At 31.2% G+C, this 20,363-nt stretch overlaps 1 protein-coding gene across 1 annotated transcript in view; it reads left to right on the top strand.

Moving 5' to 3' along the window:
* LOC145255589 (Fanconi anemia group J protein homolog) overlaps positions 1 to 20,363 on the top strand; it is a 100,407-nt gene that overhangs the window by 60,985 nt on the left and 19,059 nt on the right. The window contains exons 16-23 of the mRNA XM_080114067.1: positions 1,107 to 1,239; positions 6,353 to 6,490; positions 7,143 to 7,262; positions 9,814 to 9,885; positions 11,161 to 11,287; positions 13,194 to 13,342; positions 16,896 to 16,931; positions 19,796 to 19,923. Coding sequence (XP_079970193.1) covers positions 1,107 to 1,239; positions 6,353 to 6,490; positions 7,143 to 7,262; positions 9,814 to 9,885; positions 11,161 to 11,287; positions 13,194 to 13,342; positions 16,896 to 16,931; positions 19,796 to 19,923 — 903 coding nt within the window. The remainder of the gene's footprint in view (positions 1 to 1,106; positions 1,240 to 6,352; positions 6,491 to 7,142; positions 7,263 to 9,813; positions 9,886 to 11,160; positions 11,288 to 13,193; positions 13,343 to 16,895; positions 16,932 to 19,795; positions 19,924 to 20,363) is intronic.

The raw sequence follows: 20,363 nt of genomic DNA, 5'->3' as shown, positions 1-20,363 counted from the left end.
TTATCATAGGAGCACACCGCTCTGTTCCATATGTATGGAGTTAGTGGTAGGGTAAGTAATTATTTTATTAATAATTTTTCAATATAACCCCCCCCCCTCTCTCTTTCTCTCTCTTTCTCAAAAATAAAATACATAGAGAATTCATAGTAAAAATTGTTTTTAAGAAACTGGAATGTCCCAGAAATAGAAGATCAGAGTAAATTAGGAAATTGGAGAGAATTCAATTTGATTTTAGATATGTTTGTTAATAGCCGTTCAAATCCGTAGATGAAAAACATGGCCACATATCTTGTTTCTGAAATTTGGAGCTGAGGATTGATTATTTGTATTTCTATTTCATTTTTTTTTTTTTAAATCTAATTTATAAAACTCACTATGTCTGTCTGTCTCCATATTTTCAAACTCTATCTCATCTGAAACTAAAAGTCACAAAGCAGGGGCCTCAAATGATTGGATTTTTTATGGACCATTTTTTTTTAATGGGTTTTTAACCAGTTAAAATAGTTTTTAAGGGGTCAAAAAGAGGCCAAAATGGAAAAAATCGCTATTCATTTTATACATTTACCTTATTGTTTTTTTTAATCAGTTCATATACATGTCACGTCGGTATAGTGGTAATGTCACCAGCTTTGAATGTTACAGTTTTGCTTTTGGTTTCGATTCTAGCTGATGGTACCCAAATAATTTTTTTTTTTTTTACTTTTGAAATCACGACTCTATAATAATATATACAACATCTGGACAAATTAGAATATCATATTTAAGCATATTTGACAAAATGGCAAAGCTTGGCACATTTGTAATTATTTCTTGATTTAGCTGTTGGGCAAGGAACAAAACTGGCCACCTGGCTTTTTCACTTTTTATTTTTTTTAAAATTCATTATGATTAAAAAAATTGGTTTTTATTTAGCTATTGTAAAAAACAAAAAAACAAAATGACTAATTCAAACAGATGTTTATCAAATATGAGAAAAAAAATAAAAGTAAATGTAATCGATCGATTTTGTAAAAATAATGTCCAGGATGAGAACAGTAGTCCAAAAAATTCAGACAATACAAATGATCTGTCCTCATCTAAAAAAAACTGTTTTATTTTATTTTTAGAATGGCAATTATTAAGAATACAAACACTTCACAGAATTTTGAAATGGGGAAAAAAAGGAGATCCAAACAATCTCAGATTGCATTTCCGACTACAGAGTTTACATTACATTTATGGTGTATGAATCCAGGAGTCGTAAGTATTTATATTCCTTGTTGTTTAATTTTTGTTATAATTGTAATACGATGAAGCCAACGTTTTAATTGGTTCTTTTCTGTATTTACTAGTGATGAGATGATTCCAATATTTTTCCGATTCTGTACTAAATTCACAATTTCGATACAATTACCAATTCTGATACTTTATAAATCTTTAAATATTTAACTATAATATTGTTATTTTTACTGATTGTCATAAACACACATATAAAATATATACACAGGCGGCAAAAAGAAAGTATGCACTTGTAATTTTTTCAAAAACTGCAAATTTAAGTTAAGCTAAATTTAATGTAACTGTTGAAACAAACTATACCTCATTTGATTTGCCTTTTATTCTTCTTTAATTTTACCTGTTCATATTTGACTTTTAATTGAAATATTCTAGTGTTCACGTCAATTTAAAAAATAACTTTAAATTAAGGAAGCACAAAGAAAGTCCATACAATGGAAAATTGTTATTTAAATGTAACTTTAGGACATTAATGCAACACAAATACAACAGGAACACAATGAACTAGTTAATATTTAGTAGCATAGCCCTTCTGCAATTTGACAACCTGCAATCTTTTGGGAATTCCTTGAATTAGACTGTAGCAATACTCCGGGGAAAGGGCATCCCACTTTTCTTTCATTTTTGTCCAAAGTTCTTCCAAATTTGAAATTTTATCATTGCGTAGCAGTTGCTTGATGTAATGTCATACGTTTTCGATAGGATTGAGGTCTGGAGATTGTGCAGCCAATCCAAACACGGAATATAATGTTCTTCCAGGAACCTCTTGACATTGCCAGCTGTGTGAATGGGAGCATTAGTAGGGTAGAAAATGCTCAGTCAACATTGAAACTGAGCACCTAAGATTAAATTCTTTGTCTTTCCTCCGACGGACGTACTACCTACCATTACTGCCTAGCCTATTGAACTTACTTTCGTCGCTAAAAAGCACTTTTGACCAATATGAAGAGTCATGATCTTCATTGCATCTGACAACGTTCAGATTGTGCTTTCTGTTCTTTACAGAAATCATTGGTTTGCGTCTTGCAACATATCCTCGCAAATTAAATTCCTTTAATCTGTTCTTGGCAGTAGAAAGAGAGCACTTTTTAACAAGATTGCACTGTTGTTGGATTTGCAGAGCCATTTCAAATCTGTTTCTTAGGCTGTTGATCTTGATAGCATTGTCTTCCCTGTTAGAAGTACGACCAGATTTAGGGGCATCACAAACACTGCCGGTATTTTCGTGCTTTTGCACAGTCTTTCGATGCTTTGTTGTCTGTTGGTGGATATTTAAAACTGATTTAGGGGTGATAATTTAAGCTGGTTTTAAGTGAATTTGTTGTTGCATACTTTCTTTTTGCCTCCTCAATTTGAAGTTATTTTTTTAAATTGATGTGAACACTAGAATATTTCAATTAAAAGTCAAATATGAACAGGTAATATTATAGAGGAATAAAAGGCGAATCAAATGAGGTATAGTTGTTTAAACAATACATTAACTTTAGCTTAAATTTGCAGTTTTTGAAAAAATTACAAGTGCAGACTTTCTTTTTGCCAGCACCGTAGATATTTCCTCAAACACAAAAATACACTTGTTAGAGAAAGTGACCTACAGATTTTAGTTTTACTGGTAGAAAGGACTTGTCTTGCCTTGATAGAGTTCAAAATAGACTTCGTAGCCTCGTAGGGGATGTCCTTTTCTCTTCCCTGCAACCTCTATCTCACAGAAGAGATGTTGCGAGTTTGTCTCAGCTTTATCGTTATTTTCATGGAAATTGCTCGATTGAGCTTCAATCTAAGGTCCCCCCCTCGCCAAACTTTTACAAGAAACACTCGTCTAGCTGTAAACACTATCAATTATTCCCCCCACTCTTTATCTGTGCCTAAACCTAAACCTAGATTCCATGAACAAAGCTTCTTTCTTAGAAGTGCACGCCTGTGGAACTGTCTTCTGTTTTCCTGCTTTCCAGCTGACTACAATCTGTTTGTCTTCAAGTCCAACGTGAACAAGTTCTTGATGAGCCATTCCACTTAAGTTAACAAATTTACTGAATTTCCATTACTAACGATTATTATATTGTCCAATTGACTGCTGTACCCTCTTAACCCTTTTCTCGAGTGGTCTCTGGGCCTTGATAAATGATGATGCCTATGTAAAAAAAAATTGAAAGCTATTTATTTTTTATCATTAGTACTAGCAATGGAAGATTTTATTTTAAACAAAGGCAAATAAAAAAGATAATTTGAGGAATCGTTTTTAATATTAAATTTTTCCGATACTTCCAAAAGTTCCGATTTTTCAGATTCCCAATTTCAATTAATCATCCCAACACTAGTATTTACCGATATAAACCAGTTCTGTTTTGAAAGTTTGTGAATGTAAATAGTGTTATATTAGTTGTAGTCTTCTGCCAAATTATGTTCATTTATTGAATCTATTACGATTTGTATTTATTACGTTGTTTAATTGTATTTGGACAAATGCATATTTTCTTTTAATTATGTTTATTTTATTTACTATATGTGAGAAATTATATATATTTTTTAATTATGTTATGTTCAATTTCATATTCATTAATTTATTTTATTTTGTGATATTTCTCAAAAATATTTTACTTTCAATATTAATTATTTCCGTAAAAATGTTTTAGTAAAAAAAAACATTTAATATAAATATTTATTTAAATCAGTTTATGGATATTTTTATTTATTATATTTATAAAAAATATTTTATTTCTAATATTATTTCCCTAAAAATGTTTCTCTAAATAAACACATTTTGAAAGTATGCATAAATAAACACATTAAAAAGTGTATAATAAGCACATTTTAAATGGGGTTGTAAGTAAACATTTAAAAAATATCAGTTTCATGAATATATTTTAACATGCATTTTTGGTTTGTATTGGTAAATATGTGAAATCACTGATTTATTATTTGTCTGGTTAATCCTAGGTGTCAGATGCAAGGGAGATAATCTAATCCGCTTTCTTGTTTGTTTTTTATTTTGTTTGTGTTTTTTTTTTTTCTCAGAGAAAAGTCATTTCCCTTGGTATAAATGAGCAAGATGGTTTATTTTTGTTATAAAAAGAACATATTTTTTTATTAAATTGATATGAACAAATTTGTCTCTGACCTGCTCCAGTAATGTCACAGCGACTTTCTCTTATTATTTACTAGTCTGTCATAATCTGTTCTCTCTCTCCTGGTAGTAACAGTGAACCTGTTAAATAATCTTTGTTTATGTCATCTGATGTCATATCCACAAAGCCATCAAACCAGGTTCCTCTCACGATGGAGAAAAAATTATGCCGAAACTAGCTAAAAACCTAGCTCAGAAACGTGAAACAGGATATGGAGCTCATCCTGAACCCTTACCTCTATGGGTTTCGCTGGGAGAACTGTGATTGACTGACACTCGTATCTGTTATTGTGATGGACCATTGTGCCTGGTCAACATTCGTTTGGGACACGTGAGATTCTTTGGATGGAGTTGGCCTAACTACTCCAGGATAAATGCTGAAACACGCACACATATTTGATGTCAGCTTTGATGTAAATGGCTGTGATCCGATTCCCGATTACCTCTTTCTCAAAATATACCATTCTTTTGTTTATTGTGATTTTCAACATATTGATGTCGGAACAAGGAATGTTTTTTAATTTGTTCATTTTTTTCCAAAATGGTTCTTTGTTATTTTTATATTGACTTAAAATCTGATAACTTGTGTTCAAAACTCGCATCCATCCATATAACATTTAAACAATTCATCAAACAGAAGTTTTTAGTTGATTCCGAAAAATTGGGGATTTGCGTGTTTATAAATGTCTCAGTCTCAGCATTGCTGGTGCGTAATTGATGAGTGTAAAGCAAATGGCCTGACTGCATCTGTTAGATGAGCTGATTATCACCATCAATCTTGTAACATCATATGATACAACGAATGAGTTTCAAATCACACAAATATCATTTTAATGTCCGAATCCATAACAATTGAGGCCATTCGGTCAATACAATACTTTGATGGGTGTCCATTCATACACACATATGCTTGAAAACAAAACTTTGTCCGAGGAGTCAATCCTTCTCTATTGTTACGAGATATTGCCAACAATTATTGTTTGTCAAGGTCTCCATTTTAAGTCGCTGCTATTCACCGTGTTCCAGCATGGTTTCAATAGTTCAGGCTTTTCATCGATATAATGCCTATCATGCGAAAAAAAAATGAATTAATACCATTAATCATATTATTTGGATTCTTCGGACTACTGTTCTCATCTTGAGAGTCATTTTCACTTTTCGGTCGATGTAACCTCTTACCTTCTTCAGGTGTATCTAGTCAGGAGAATATCACTCAAGGATAAAGGTTCAATTCTCAAAGCGGGCAACCGAAAAATACAATTGCTAATTACTTAGCAACTCTATCCAGGCATGCTTGATGGAATGAGAGCATGGTTTCCCCGTGAAATAAATAAAAGGTAAAAATAAATCAAAATTCCGTTGAAATTCCTGAATTCCACAGAAACATTCCTGAGTTCAATAAGATACACCTGAAGAAGGTCGGCGGTGACATCGACCGAAATGTTGTAAAAAGAACACTCAAGATGAAAACAGTAGTCCAAATAACACAAATAATCAATCCTCATCTCAAAAATTCAGAAATGCAATATCATCGTTAATTTTATAACATTAGATAATGACATGAATGCTTTTCAAATTTAATGGCAAAAATATTTTAATGTTACAATTGAGGTCTTTTTTTTAATACAATACTTTGATATTCATCCATTCATATGTATATTCTGGTGAGCTTTGCCACATGCTTGAAAACAAAACTGGTACTTGTCCTGAATAAGAACTATGTTATCGTTGGAATTTTCCAGGCAGTTTACATAAAATGTTGAAAGTTGCTGAAACATTGTCTGGAAATTTCGGACAATAAATACTGAACTGATTATTACTTAGTACTTTTATCCGTGGAACTCCGGGTCGTTGCCTTTGAATAATCCAAATAATCAATTATCGTTTCAAAAATTGCAAATTTTTTTTTCCAACTATTATGAGTTTATTATTTTTTTTCTTTGAAAATTCCAGGGTTTTGGTGATTTCCATGCTGCTCACTGTGTTATCCTCGCCAGTGGAACTCTTTCACCGATGATTTCGTTCCAGTCGGAACTACAAATGCCGTTCCAAGTCACTATGGAAGGCCGTCACATTATTCCAGCTTCACGGGTAATACACAATTTTTTTCTTGGACCGACCAGTTTTTCTCAACATGTTTTTTCGTTTTGTTTGTTTGTTCACCCTCTACTAGGCATATTGCCACTAAGATGTTAAGGGATTACTGTGATTAGGGGCATCCTAAGTGGGAAATTGTGCAACAAGATGTTTGTTCACATTACATTTAAATGACTGTATATCGATGTTATTACAATTGCGGTCTGAGAGAAGGAGAATGAACACTTTACAGTGCTTCATTACCATCAGCTCCACTGCTGAATCCAGGCCCACTCGAATAGCGACATCATCAGAAGGATACCTTGCCAACCAGTTTCGGCGCCTTAATCCTCGACTGATTGCACTGTCACGGCGGCAACCCTTCATTCAGAGGTGTCTCTCTCGGTCTGATGCTGACCCCTCTCTCTGCAACACAGATCACTATTAGAGTATATGGCTTTCTGGCATCTAGGAACCTCAACAGTGAAGGAGTGGGATTTTGCTGCTTGTTGGGTTAGTCGGGGGAGGTATTTATGTCGAGGATATTAATGTAGGGCAAAGCTAGCTCCCTAAAAGGGGCATTCTACGTTGGGGAATAAATGAAAACACTTTGTTATTAGTTAAACTGATAAGATTGTACGTCCTTTTTTTAAATTTTTGTTTCCAGGTGTGGGTCGGATCACTTGGAACTGGTCCGTCAGGAAAGCAACTAAAAGCAACTTACAAGATTGCAGAAACCTACACGTTTCAAGATGAGTTGGGAAACCTTGTGTTAGATGTTTGCCTGGTAAGTAATACACGTTTATTAATAAAATAAATAAAATTAATAAGTCATTAGATCAATAAAAGTCGTTAGATGAGAATAGCTGGCTTTCGTTATGAGTCCCACTTCTTTGTTTACAAATCCATTCGGCGAAAGTGACGTCAGACATATTTTAAGGTACAGATGACCAACACTGTATATAATGTAGTTTTTTTTTGTTTTTTTTTTTAACTTTCATAACAAAATTATAATTTTTATAATAAAAATATGTTTATGCACTGTTTTTTTTTTTTTGTTTTTTTTTTTAATCAAACATCAGAGGTGTTGGTATTTTTTGTTTTTTTTTACATCAAACATAAAAATATGGCTGTTATGAAAAATATTTATGAACTGTTTTTTATTTGCCAATGTGATTTTGTTTATAAAATATATATTAACTGTTTTTTTTTTTGTTTTTTTTTAATCAAACATCAGAGGTGTTGGTATTTTTTGTTTTTTTTACATCAAACATAAAAATATGGCTGTTATGAAAAATATTTATGAACTGTTTTTTATTTGCCAATGTGATTTTGTTTATAAAATATATATTAACTGTTTTTTTTTTTTGTTTTTTTTTTTAATCAAACATCAGAGGTGTTGGTATTTTTTGTTTTTTTTACATCAAACATAAAAATATGGCTGTTATGAAAAATATTTATGAACTGTTTTTTATTTGCCAATGTGATTTTGTTTATAAAATATATATTAACTGTTTTTTTTTTTTTGTTTTTTTTTAATATATTTATGGAAAATCACTAGCTTTGTATGTGCTATATAGCAAAATAATTTCAAGCCAGTATTAAAATTTTGCTAGTGATTTTCCTCTGAGGAGATGTACTTACATTGAAAATCTATGGATTAAGGAAATTATTTTAAACATTTTATTCTTTGTTTCAAACAATAAATTTTCATTTTAAAAAGTAATTCTTTTTAAATGAAATTTTAAATATATAAATTCTAATTGTATTTACTCTATCTAGTATATTCAGCAATTTTATTTGGCTAGGATTGTCTTATATAAATACCTGTAATAATATTTTGTAACACGAAACTACTAGATCCCTGTAAACTAATTCATTTCATTACCTGAAAGACCGAGGAGTTTAAAAGAAGTATTTTCAGGCAATGTGTTCTTGGCCATTGCTATTGGTGGTAGAGAAGTTTTCTTGTAGTTATTGCTTAGTATTAGCAGCATTGAATGTGACCAACCATTTTTGTCCCCATTCCACTACAGATTGGAGGTCATCCTCTAGTGCTTCTGCCATTTCCTTGGATATGTGTTCATTTGTTTTCCCCTCATATCTGTTATAGAGAGTGGTGTCATCGGCAAATATACCCATCTCCGAAACAATTTTATCAGGGAGGTAAATTATGAATATCAGGAATAATAGAGGTCCAAGGATAGACCCCTGAGGTACTCCCGCATTTATGTCATATTGTTTAGATGTACGACCGTCGAGGACAACTTTGAAGGATTTAATTACATTATGAATTCTTCCAGTGATTCCATATGATCTAATTTTCCTTAGAAGACCATCGTGCCATACCCTGTCAAAAGCCTTAGATATATTAAGGGCTACCGCTCTACCCTCCCGTTTTGTCCAATGAACGGTATATACGTTCAGAAACTACAGTTAAGATATCTGCTGTTGAACGGGCTTGCCTGAATCCATATTGTTTGTCAGTCAGGAGTTTAGCAGCTGTTAGGTGCTGGACTAGGGCTTGATTAACTAAGGACTCAAATATTTTGTCGAAAAGCGGAAGGAGGCTAATGGGGCGATAATTTAGTGGGTCAGTTCTTTCACCAGAATTCTTGAAGACTAGTACCACAGAGGCGGTTGTCCATTATATTTCCATTAAATTTGATCCATATTCATTAAGCATAAAGTAAGCAAGATTTATTGAATTTCAATCTCTTCTTAAGATCCCAAGAAGCCTTAAATTTTAAACTTTTTCTAGACTCAAAATCATAGAATAGATTTTGCTCAACATTGGAATAAGGATTCTAGACAAAATATTTAATATGACTTTATCTTGATTTTAATCTTTGGGACATAAGAATGGTGCAAAATTGTTCTGTTTTTGTCCAGAAAGAAAATAATTAAGTGATTAATGAAATTTGGTAGACATTACAATGTGAAGTTTGAATTATTGAGTTATCTTCGTTTTGATTTTTTTTTTTTTTTTTTTTTTTTAGATTTTAGATTGTTTTCAAAGGGGTGGACAAGACAGCCACTTTTCTGTTACTTGTTAAACTTGATTTTCTTATTTAAAAAAGAAAACAAAACTATTTGATCAATTTACGTGACTTTTGGAACATGATATTTTCGTTTTGTACCGGGTACATACATCATACATATTTTTCTTTATATTTGTTTTTTAATGTAAGAGAAATTCTTGATAAAAATCAACTGTTCTGTTTAGGGAATTAATTTTACCCATCCTAAGACAGGTATTTTTCTAGCATATATATCTAAACTCAACAGCAAAAAAAAAACAAAAAAACAATAATTTAATTGTTTCTTCTTCTTTTCAGAAAGTTCCAAATGGCGTCTTATGTTTTCTGTCGTCATACACATTTCTAGACAAACTCAGCAAACGATGGCAGGTATATTGTCCATTAGATATTTATTGGTATTTATGTTTTTAAATGACGGTGACAATTTTATTTATTTCAACTATTATTCTCACCTGTTTGATTCTTCAGACTACTGTTCTCATCTTGAGTGTTATTTTTACCACGTTTCAATTGATGTTACAGTCGACCTTCTTCACTGTGTGTGTGTGTGTGTATATATATATATATATATATATATATATATATATATATATATATATATAATGAAAATTACAATTGCATTTACCAAAATGATCCAAGATGGTAAAATTAAAGTAAATTATAAATATTAAAAAATTAATATTTATAAAATTATCTCAGCCAGATATAAAAGCTTGATAAAACCAAATAGGAAATTTTTTTTTTTTTTTTTTTCTTTACCATATTCCCTCTGCTTAACTTATTTTGTTTTCAAGTAAGATCTTTGACTTACTTGTTGTTTCATCAAATACTTCTGCATGCAAAATCCGATCCCGCATTTTGCTAATTCCTACCCTCTGATGAGAAGGAGAGTATTTCTTCGAAACTCCGCGGATTAAGGACTATCCATTTATCTAGTGTTTCCTTTTCAGATTAAATATGTTTTTAACTCATTTCAAAGTGTTTTTAACATATTTTATTAATTGTTTGCTCATATATATATATATATATATATATATATATATATATAAAATGCATACATATATATATATATAATGCATACTGTAAATTTATATTACAGTCTCTCTACACACATGACTGTCCTTAGCCGTGAAATTCTTTATTTGGTCAATCAATTCTGGTGTTCTGACTTCCTTACTCCTCCCACACCTCTCATCATCCCTCACAGACTCCATGCCTTCCTTGAATCTCTTATACCACTCAAACACTGATGCTTGATTCATGCAAAAGCAGTATGAAGCATTCTATATGTTTGGCATTTTTCCAAATTTAAAACAGAATTTTATTACATATCGTTGTTTTAAAGTGTCCTCGTGTCCAGATTGCATTTTTGAAATTCACCAGTCGTGACAATCAGGCTTTAGTAGGGTGTATTCCAATTCCTGCTGTAGCTGTTCATTTGATCCTGAAATTATAAAAAATGGTCAGTCATCTCATAACATGTACAGCAATAACATACTGAATTTTCAAGAGTCGACGACAATTTTAAATGCTTGTACAAAAAAAAGTCTGGAAACTTATTGAAGGCACCTCGTATATATTTTTAAATCATAACTTAATTACGATGAGAAATAAAAACTATTTTTTTTTTTTTTTTTTTTTCAGACGACAGGAGTGTGGGAAAAAATGCTAAAACGTAAAGCTGTCATCACGGAGCCACGTTCAGGAAAAAAAGACTTTGAAAGAATCTGGAATCAATTTCTACAATTTGCAGATGGACAGTTTCCTTCAGGTAAATATTTTGAAATAATCAGGAAAGTTCCTTCTCCACTCTTCCAGTTTTGATTCTTATCTAGAATTCCCATTTGTATTAAAAGACAAGATTAAGGAAAAATCTGTATTATGTACAATACCCATGACAAAACAGAAATATCATATTCTAAAAATCACGTAAATTGATCAAGTAGTTTTAATTTTAAATAAGAAAATAAAATTTTATGAGTAATCAAGCAGGGAAAATCTTATCTGCCATTTTGAAAAATAATTTCATGTAATAAAGGGAGGTAACTCAACAATTCACACTTCCGAGATTTATGCTGTAAGGCCTACAAATTCCCATTAATCGTTTACAAATGATTTTTTTAATAAAAATAAAACTACTTGATCAATTTACATAATATGATATTTTTGTTTCATCGCAAGGATGTACATCATAGATATTTTTCTTTATTTTCTTTCTTCTTTTTTTTTTTTTAAATATAGGGAGAATTCTGGACAAGAACCTCACTTTTTTTCTAATCTAGAAAGAGCAGAATCGCTAAAGCTTTTCATGGATACGAGTTCTCTGCTTTTTGGTTAAAATGTTTTGTTTTTTTTTTGTTTTTTTTATAGGTAAAAGCTGATTTCTGCAAAATTGCTAGGGCCTTACCTCCTTATTTTTATCATTGCTTTTTGTTGGATATTATTTCTCTTTCTGCCTCTCTCTTATTTTATCTTTCTCTCCTTTTTTTCTGTTTTTTTTTTCTCTTTACATCTTGATTTGCTTTGCCCCCTTTTTGTGAATGTCTGTGTGCTACAGATTATGATAGTAATAATAAAAAATAAAATAGGAGGAGAAAAAAATTTCATTTTCACATTCCTAGATAAGAGAAAAATCCTAGCTGTCCTCGATGACCACACGTCTAAACATGATATTAATGCACGTGTGTGTCCCAGGGGTCGATCCTTGGACTTTTATTATTGCTGATATTCATAAATGACCTCTCTGATAAAATTGTGTCCAAGATGGGTACGTTTGCTGATGACACCACACTCTATAACAGACACGAGGAGAAAAAGCGAATGTATACATATCCAAGGCAATGGCACAAACCCTAGAAAACGACCTTCAGTCGATGGTGGAATGCGGCCATAAGTGGATGGTAACTTTTAATGCTACTAAGGCTAAGCTTCTTTCCTTCAAAAACTACAAAAATACTTTCTCATCTACTGATTGCCATAACAAATTACACCTTATTTGAGAGCACGTCCTTCAAACACTTTCATCTAACATTCACAGGCAACATGAATTGAAACAAATACAATGAGGATATTGCCAAAGCTGCTGCTAGAAAATTACTAACACCCGAGAGTATCTTCCATCTTTAAAAAAAACCACCATTAGCCGATGCATGGAGTATTGTTTCCACATCTGTGCTGGTCCATATGCCACTAGTCTTTCACTCTTGCACACGGTCCATAAATGAATCTCAAATCTAATAGGCCCCGTAGAATTGGCCAAGCTCCAAATGCTGTCCCATCGCTAAAATGTTGCATCCCTCTGCCTGTTTTACAAGTATTTTAATGAAATGTGTTCTGATGAACTTACAGCACTTGTGCCCCCCCCCAGATGTACATACTCCCGACTAACTGGCAATCAGCAAGATCTCACCCCTTCACTGTTGAGGTCCCTAGATGCTGGAAAGCCTTCTACTCTAAAAGTTTCTTCCTTTGGACTGCTGGATTTTGGAATTCCCTCCCTGTTTCCTACTTCCCTGAGTGTACAAACCTGTAGAAGTTTAAATGTAATGTGAAAAGACATTTTGGCTGCTCCCCTCAGTCCCCTGCTAGACATGATCACAAATAGTAGCCGTAAAAAAACATTAAACAAATAAAATTGAACGAATGAATTCAAAATGTACTGATTGTAACAATTACAGAAATTGAAAGCAAATCTGATGATAATTCTGAAGAAATGGAAAACGCCAAGGAAGACTCTCGTGACGGCGCCTTATTTTTGGCTGTCTGCAGAGGGAAGCTGAGCGAAGGAACAGACTTTGCAAACAACAGTGCCAGGGCTGTGATCACAGTAAGATTTTATCTCCACATTGCAATTAAGCATTTCTTTTTTTTGTCTCGAGTTTTGTAAAAAGATAACGATCGCAAAATACCATCGCCATATTCTGTTTAACATAATATTGTATGTTAGATCAGCATCTATTGTATGACATCATATATACCACTCTTATCTATACTTCTATAAATTTTTTCATTGTGTATTGATATTCATATTAAAAAATCTTTTTTTCTATTTAATTAAAAAGAAAATACAACTTTCTTATATATGGGTTGTGGAATTGCATTCACTAGCAAAAGATCTAGCTAATTTGCATATTCTTTTAAACATTCATTTTAATTAATTCCATATTAGTTGCTTCGGTTTTCTTATGGGATGAGCATCTTTAGTTAACTATTACGTGTAATTATATTTATGTAGCTATTCTGTATGATTTATACTTGTGTAATATTTGCATAAAAAGCTTATAGTAAACCTCTTTTGATATATCTTTATGTATGTGTATATATATTTGTTAAAAAAATTTTGCCTACCAAACTCCTCTGTCAGGTTTAGGTCTACATACATGAAACTTAATATATAGGGTATTCAAACCGATGCGAAACTTTATATTTGAGTTTTATCCAGGGAAAATTGGTGCAAAAGTGTTTTTAAAAAAAAAAAAAAAAAAAGAAATGGAATTTGCCAGGTGAAGATCAAACAACGGCAATACGAATATGCATGTGTAACATAATGGTTATTGGTTCATGTTTTAATTTTTAGCCTTGCAAGAAACATGTCTTCATAGCTAAGACATTAACGTCAAAGGAAAAAGTAAATCGTAAGTTAAGTGTTTTGGTTTCAATTCTCGGTGTATAGATATGTATGTGTGTGTAAGGTTATTGGGAAAGAACTCCAGCAGAGTGCTGTATTATTAAGAATATTTCAACCATAAAAGTGTAATACTCAATAATTATATGCATGTTACAGAAAATTAGACATTGATATTCGTCGCCTTTGTTTGGATTTGAAACTGATGTTTTTCTCATCTTCTGTACACACATAGGTTACAATAGAAAAATGCGAGCATGAAAAGTAATATGGTTAAGCTGAAACATAGCAAAGAAAAGGACAAGATATTCTAGTAAAAAAATATAATAAATTTATAACTAAAAAATATTGTAGCATTAAGAATTGATTATATAATGAATATTATATATTATATAAATTGAATTTTAAAAAAATTCTTAAAGCTGCAATATTTTAAGTTATAAATTTATATGTTTTTACTAGAATATCTTGTCCTTTTCTTTTCCATGTTTAAGCTTAACCATATTACTCTTCATGCTCGCATTTTTCTATTGTAATTCATGATTTTTCCAGGCTTCCTATAAATTTACTTATTCTTTGTTTAAATTCAGTCTTATTTTTTGCCCCCACAAACATAACATACACATATGTAATAACAATGTACGGCACTCATCTGCTTTCATTCTCTCTGTTTCACTTGTTACTTCTCTTTTCGCAAGAGCGGTGAATTAGTAGCAACACTAGTCGCTGAAGCGATGTGCTTGCTATGGAAATCTTACAAATTTTTACAATGTTTGACACCAGTAAATTCATCATAACTTTTGTTTTATTGAACGAAAATTGAAATTTTTTTTCACAATATAGCTGAGAAGGTGATCTATAAACTAATAATTGTTTAAAATTTGGTCGAAAAATGAGTCAGCGGTGAAGCTTTAAAGCAGTTCTAAATGACTAAAACTGCCACTAACCATATGTTCAAACACTACTGTGTTTGAATGATAATAAATATACATGCACACACACAGATATACATACGTATATATATACATACATATATATATATATATATATATATATATATATATATATATATATATATATATATGAGCAAACAGTTAATAAAATATGTTAAAAAACACTTTGAAATGAGTTAAAAACATATTTAATCTGAAAAGGAAACACTAGATAAATGGATAGTCCTTAATCCGCAGAGTTTCGAAGAAATACTCTCCTTCCCATCAGAGGGTAGGAATTAGCAAAATGCGGGATCGGATTTTGCATGCAGAAGTATTTGATGAAACAACAAGTAAGTCAAAGATCTTACTTGAAAACAAAAAAAGTTAAGCAGAGGGAATATAGTAAAGAAAAAGGTGATTACACACGAATGGATAGTTTGGTGGAAGATAAAAAAATCCAGTGACGGTAAAATCCAAATGTAAAACTTCAAGAAAGTTAAAAGAATTTCCATTTGTACAAGTAAAATCCAAGGAAATCCCATAATTGGAAGAAGATGGTCCATAATAATCCAAAGGCAGAAATCCATGGAATAATTCACAAAAATGATGTCGTTTACGTGCTATGATGTCGTTTGGCAGAGTTTGTTTGTCGGAGATGGTGATTGTGTATAATGCTCCTTATCCTAGGTTGAGCATATTGGGAAGTGATATACAAATTACCATTAGTATATGAAGCGATGCTCTTTGTGTAAACAAATTGAGCTTAGGTATTTCAACAATGTCAAAACATTGTTAATTCATTGCTCGCATAGCAGCAGCCGAATAGCGCAACAGTTAGAAGCTCCGACTGTCATTTGGGTGATCGGATTTCCATCCTGGCTTGAGGTAGTTGTTTGTCTAGCCACACTGATGAGCTGTGAAACAGCAAAACAGTACTGTATGTGGATGACTATATATATATATATATATATATATATATATATATATATATATATATATTATTTTATGTATCTATTTTCAGTATTTACTTTGACAGTGCTTTATATGTAAGTAGAGCTTGGTGGTAAATTTTGCAAATATATATATGGCAATTAAGCTACACACCATTTTCCACACTTCATTCTCATGAAGATTCGTCAGGTATTGCCATAGTCTGACAAATCCTCACGAGGAAACGCAGAAAATTCTGTAGTTTACTTGCCATATATATCTATATATATAAATAACTTTTTTATTTAAAAAAAAATCAATTAAAACTAAATAATAAAAATCAGCCTTTTTATATATTCAATCCACTTGATGTTAAAATTTGAAAATTGTTTTTACATAACATATTTATTGAATGAAAATAAAAAAATATAAACTAAACTTGTTTATAAATTCAAAAGATGTTAAAATGATATGTCACGACTAATTTTTTTTTTACATTATTGATGGCTTCTTAAAGTATAGTTCATTTTCATCATTCGATTAATTCAATGTCTTTGTTTTTTTTCATCATTCGATTAATTCAATGTCTTTGTTTTTTTTCATCATTCGATTAATTCAATGTCTTTGTTTTTTTTCATCATTCGATTAATTCAATGTCTTTGTTTTTTTTCATCATTCGATTAATTCAATGTCTTTGTTTTTTTTCATCATTCGATTAATTCAATGTCTTTGTTTTTTTTCATCATTCGATTAATTCAATGTCTTTGTTTTTTTTTATCATTTGATTAATTCAATGTCTTTGTTTTTTTTCATCATTCGATTAATTCAATGTCTTTGTTTTTTTTCATCATTCGATTAATTCAATGTCTTTGTTTTGTTTTTTTCCTCAGGTTGGAATTCCATACCCGCATGTAAACGATGTTCAGGTAAAAATATTAATAAAACCCAGTAGAGTGGACTAAAACTGCTTGATCAGACTTTGAAACTAGTTGAGAGAGTGATATATATATATATATATATAATCTGAGGTTGCTATTTTTTAAAGTTAAGGTAACTATTGAAATATAATGAGGTTAATACAAGAGTGCTCAATACGGAAGTAGACCAAGTTACACTTTCAATTTGCTTTTACATAAGCAGTAATTTGTTGCTACACAGTCATGAGCATGTTTTAGTTTTCCAATATTTAGTAACTAGAGACCTCCTCAGGCACCAATGCTTATATTCAAAAGCGGAATTCTAGTTAATAAATACTGGAAGACCGAAACCTGCTCAGGACTGTGTAACAACAAATTACTGCTTATGTAAAGACAAATTAAAAGCATATATATATATATATATATAATGGCAGTAGAGTTTAGTTTCCTAGAAGTACATCCAATGAAACAACACGGGTCTACCAAAAAGTGTTCAATGATTAAACAGAGCAGGTATATGTTTGTATAAATAAACTAATATATATATATATATACACACACACGCACACAAAGTACATAGGTTTAATAAAATATGTTGAGAAACACTTTAGTAAGAGTTAAAAACATATTTATTATTCGGAAAGGAAACACAAATGGAGGTGAAAGTCCTTAATCCGTGAAGTTTCAAAGAAATAATTTCCTTCTCATCAGAGGAGAGGAATTAGCAAAATGCGTAAAGAAATTTTGCTTGTAAAGCATTTAATGAAACTAGATATGAAATGGATCGTACTCGTGTGAAAGTGAAGCAATAGAACAGATGGAGTGGAGTAATTTTTTTTCGATAATTATATATATATATATAATTATATATATATATATATATAATTATATATATATATATATATATATATATAATTTTGTTCAAGTCTATAAATGGGCCACAACAAATCTTTTATACAATAAAAATCTGAAAAAAATCTTTATAATATAACTCGTCACTGCATGAAGATGTCATATTCCAAAAATTACGTAAATCGATCAAGTAGTTTTTTTTTTATTTAAGAAAATCAAATATTATCGGAGGTTTAATCGAAGATTTGGCACGCACCATCTTGTTTGAGAGATAACACCACTAACGACCCCTGGCAGAAATATGGGTCAACAAGGGCAGTACATGCAAACCATCGAATATTTTATCAATCAAGTACTTTTTTTTTTTTTTTTTTTTTTTTTTTTTTTAAGAAAATCAAATTTTACGATTTCTAGGGATAATAAATAAATAAATTGACTTCTTTTAATAAAGAGAATATGTCTTTGGGTTTGTATTACTGTACACATAGATTCGAAAAAGTTGTCAAAAAACGAATAAATGTCATCCAAAGCAAGGTAAGTTACTTTTCTACCTGACTGGATAATTTTTTAGTGTTTTTATTCAATGTAACATGTTTATTCAGTTCGAAACACATACAGTGTTTACTGATGTATTCAAAAATTTTACATGCCGCCGGCTTCTCTGTTGAACACGGTATGTTTGGGAAAATGAGTTAAAAATAAAAATATACAAAATACTGTTAAAAACCCACCGAATATATGTCAGCCTATGTCACGGTAACATATGGAGCGACTTTCTAACAGTATTTTGTCTAGTTTTTTTTTATTTATAACGCCTTTTCCCAAACTTACCGTGTGAAAGAGAGAGTCGGGCGCTATTTTAAATTTTCTAATACATCGGTAAACACTGTATGTTTTTTGAGCTGAATAAACATGTTACATTAAATAAAAACACTAGAAAATTATCTAGTTAGGTAGAAAAGTAACTTATCTTGCCTTTGATAACATTTATTTGTTATATATTTGTTTTTTTTTTTGACAACTTTTTCGAATCTATGTGTACAGTAATACTAACCCAAAGACACATTCTCTTTATTAAAAGAAGTCAATTTATTTATTTATTATCCCTAGAAATCGTAAAATTTGATTTTCTTCTTAAAAAAAAAAAGTACTTGATTGATAAAATATTCAATGGTCTGCATGTACTGCCCTTGTTGACCCATATTTCCGCCAGGGGTCGTTAGTGGTGTTATCTGTCAAACAAGATGGTGCGTGCCAAATCTTCGATTAAACCTCCGATAATTTTTGATTTTCTTAAATAAAAAAAAAAACTACTTGATCGATTTACGTAATTTTTGGAATATGACATCTTCATGCAGTGACGAGTACGTACATTATAAAGATTTTTTTCAGATTTTTATTGTATAAAAGATTTGTTGTGGCCCATTTATAGACTTGCACCATAATTTTTTTTTTCTTTATATAAATATAGTCATATCTTGCTACGATGTGCAGACCGTTTCGATCATTATTGATCTCATCAGGCGAGAAAAAATTTGAAAATTTAAAAAAGTTTCCAACTTTTTTATTTTAGCAGTAGAAATTTTTTGCCATGACTAACGTGTAGCATAGTTAAAAGATCTTATGATATGAAGTTGAAAGCCTAACTTTTATCAGTGTTTTCCGTTAAGAAAAGGAGGGGAAGTTAAAAAAATTTGTTGATGGGGATGATGTATAGAGATTAAATGGAGCGAGATAAAAAGTGTGAGAGAGGAAAGTTTTAGAAGGGGGAGGTTCGTGTAGACAGTTAGAGAGAAGAACTAAGCTAAATAAAAAGGAAGAGATATGAATACAAATGAGAAGGAGTATGGGGAGGTCGGAAAAAAATATTTCAGACAATTTGAATTCGGTAGATGGTGGAGGTGGGGTGCATTTATCATTTAGGAGCAGTTCACCAGATTTGGGTCGGGGTTGATCTTTGTTGGAATTCAATGATGAAAATTTTTTGAATACTTTTACTGAAATCTTTGTGCTATTTTCAGATTAGCTTGAAGAAAGAATATAACGACTTGCATAAAAGCTCTCGGAATTTGCTCTCGGGCAACGAATGGTTTGAAATCCAAGCATATCGAGCTTTGAATCAAGCACTTGGCAGATGTATTCGGCATAAGTGAGTCAAATTTGATCATTATCATTGTTTTAACATCCGTTCTACAGGCTGGCATGTGTTGGACAGCTTTTTGAAATTGATCTTCAAACTAACTGTTGTAAGCAAATAATAGGTAACAGGTGTAAATCGTCGATTTTGTGCTGCATGTGAGGTTTGATCATGAATAATTTAAAAAAACAAAAAACAATGGTTGCTGTGTCTAATTATATGCTGATGTGTCTCGTAGAAGTAACGAGATTTCTCATTATCTCATATGCAAATTGGATTTCAAAAACAGAGTGAATTTGGAGTCGTAATCTTAGACAGCAGTGTGATGACTAGGTCTATGAAAAGAGAATATTTTTTTCATTGTTTTGACTCTCAAGTATATATCCGACACAGTTAATCAATCGAGAACCTCATCACTCTATCTAAAAACATGTAAGATATTAACTGATATA

This window comes from Euprymna scolopes, chromosome 31, assembly GCF_053919585.1.
Source record: "Euprymna scolopes isolate OS-2025 chromosome 31, ASM5391958v1, whole genome shotgun sequence".
Lineage (NCBI taxonomy): Eukaryota > Metazoa > Mollusca > Cephalopoda > Sepiida > Sepiolidae > Euprymna > Euprymna scolopes.
This window is presented reverse-complemented; position numbering and strand designations above follow the sequence as displayed.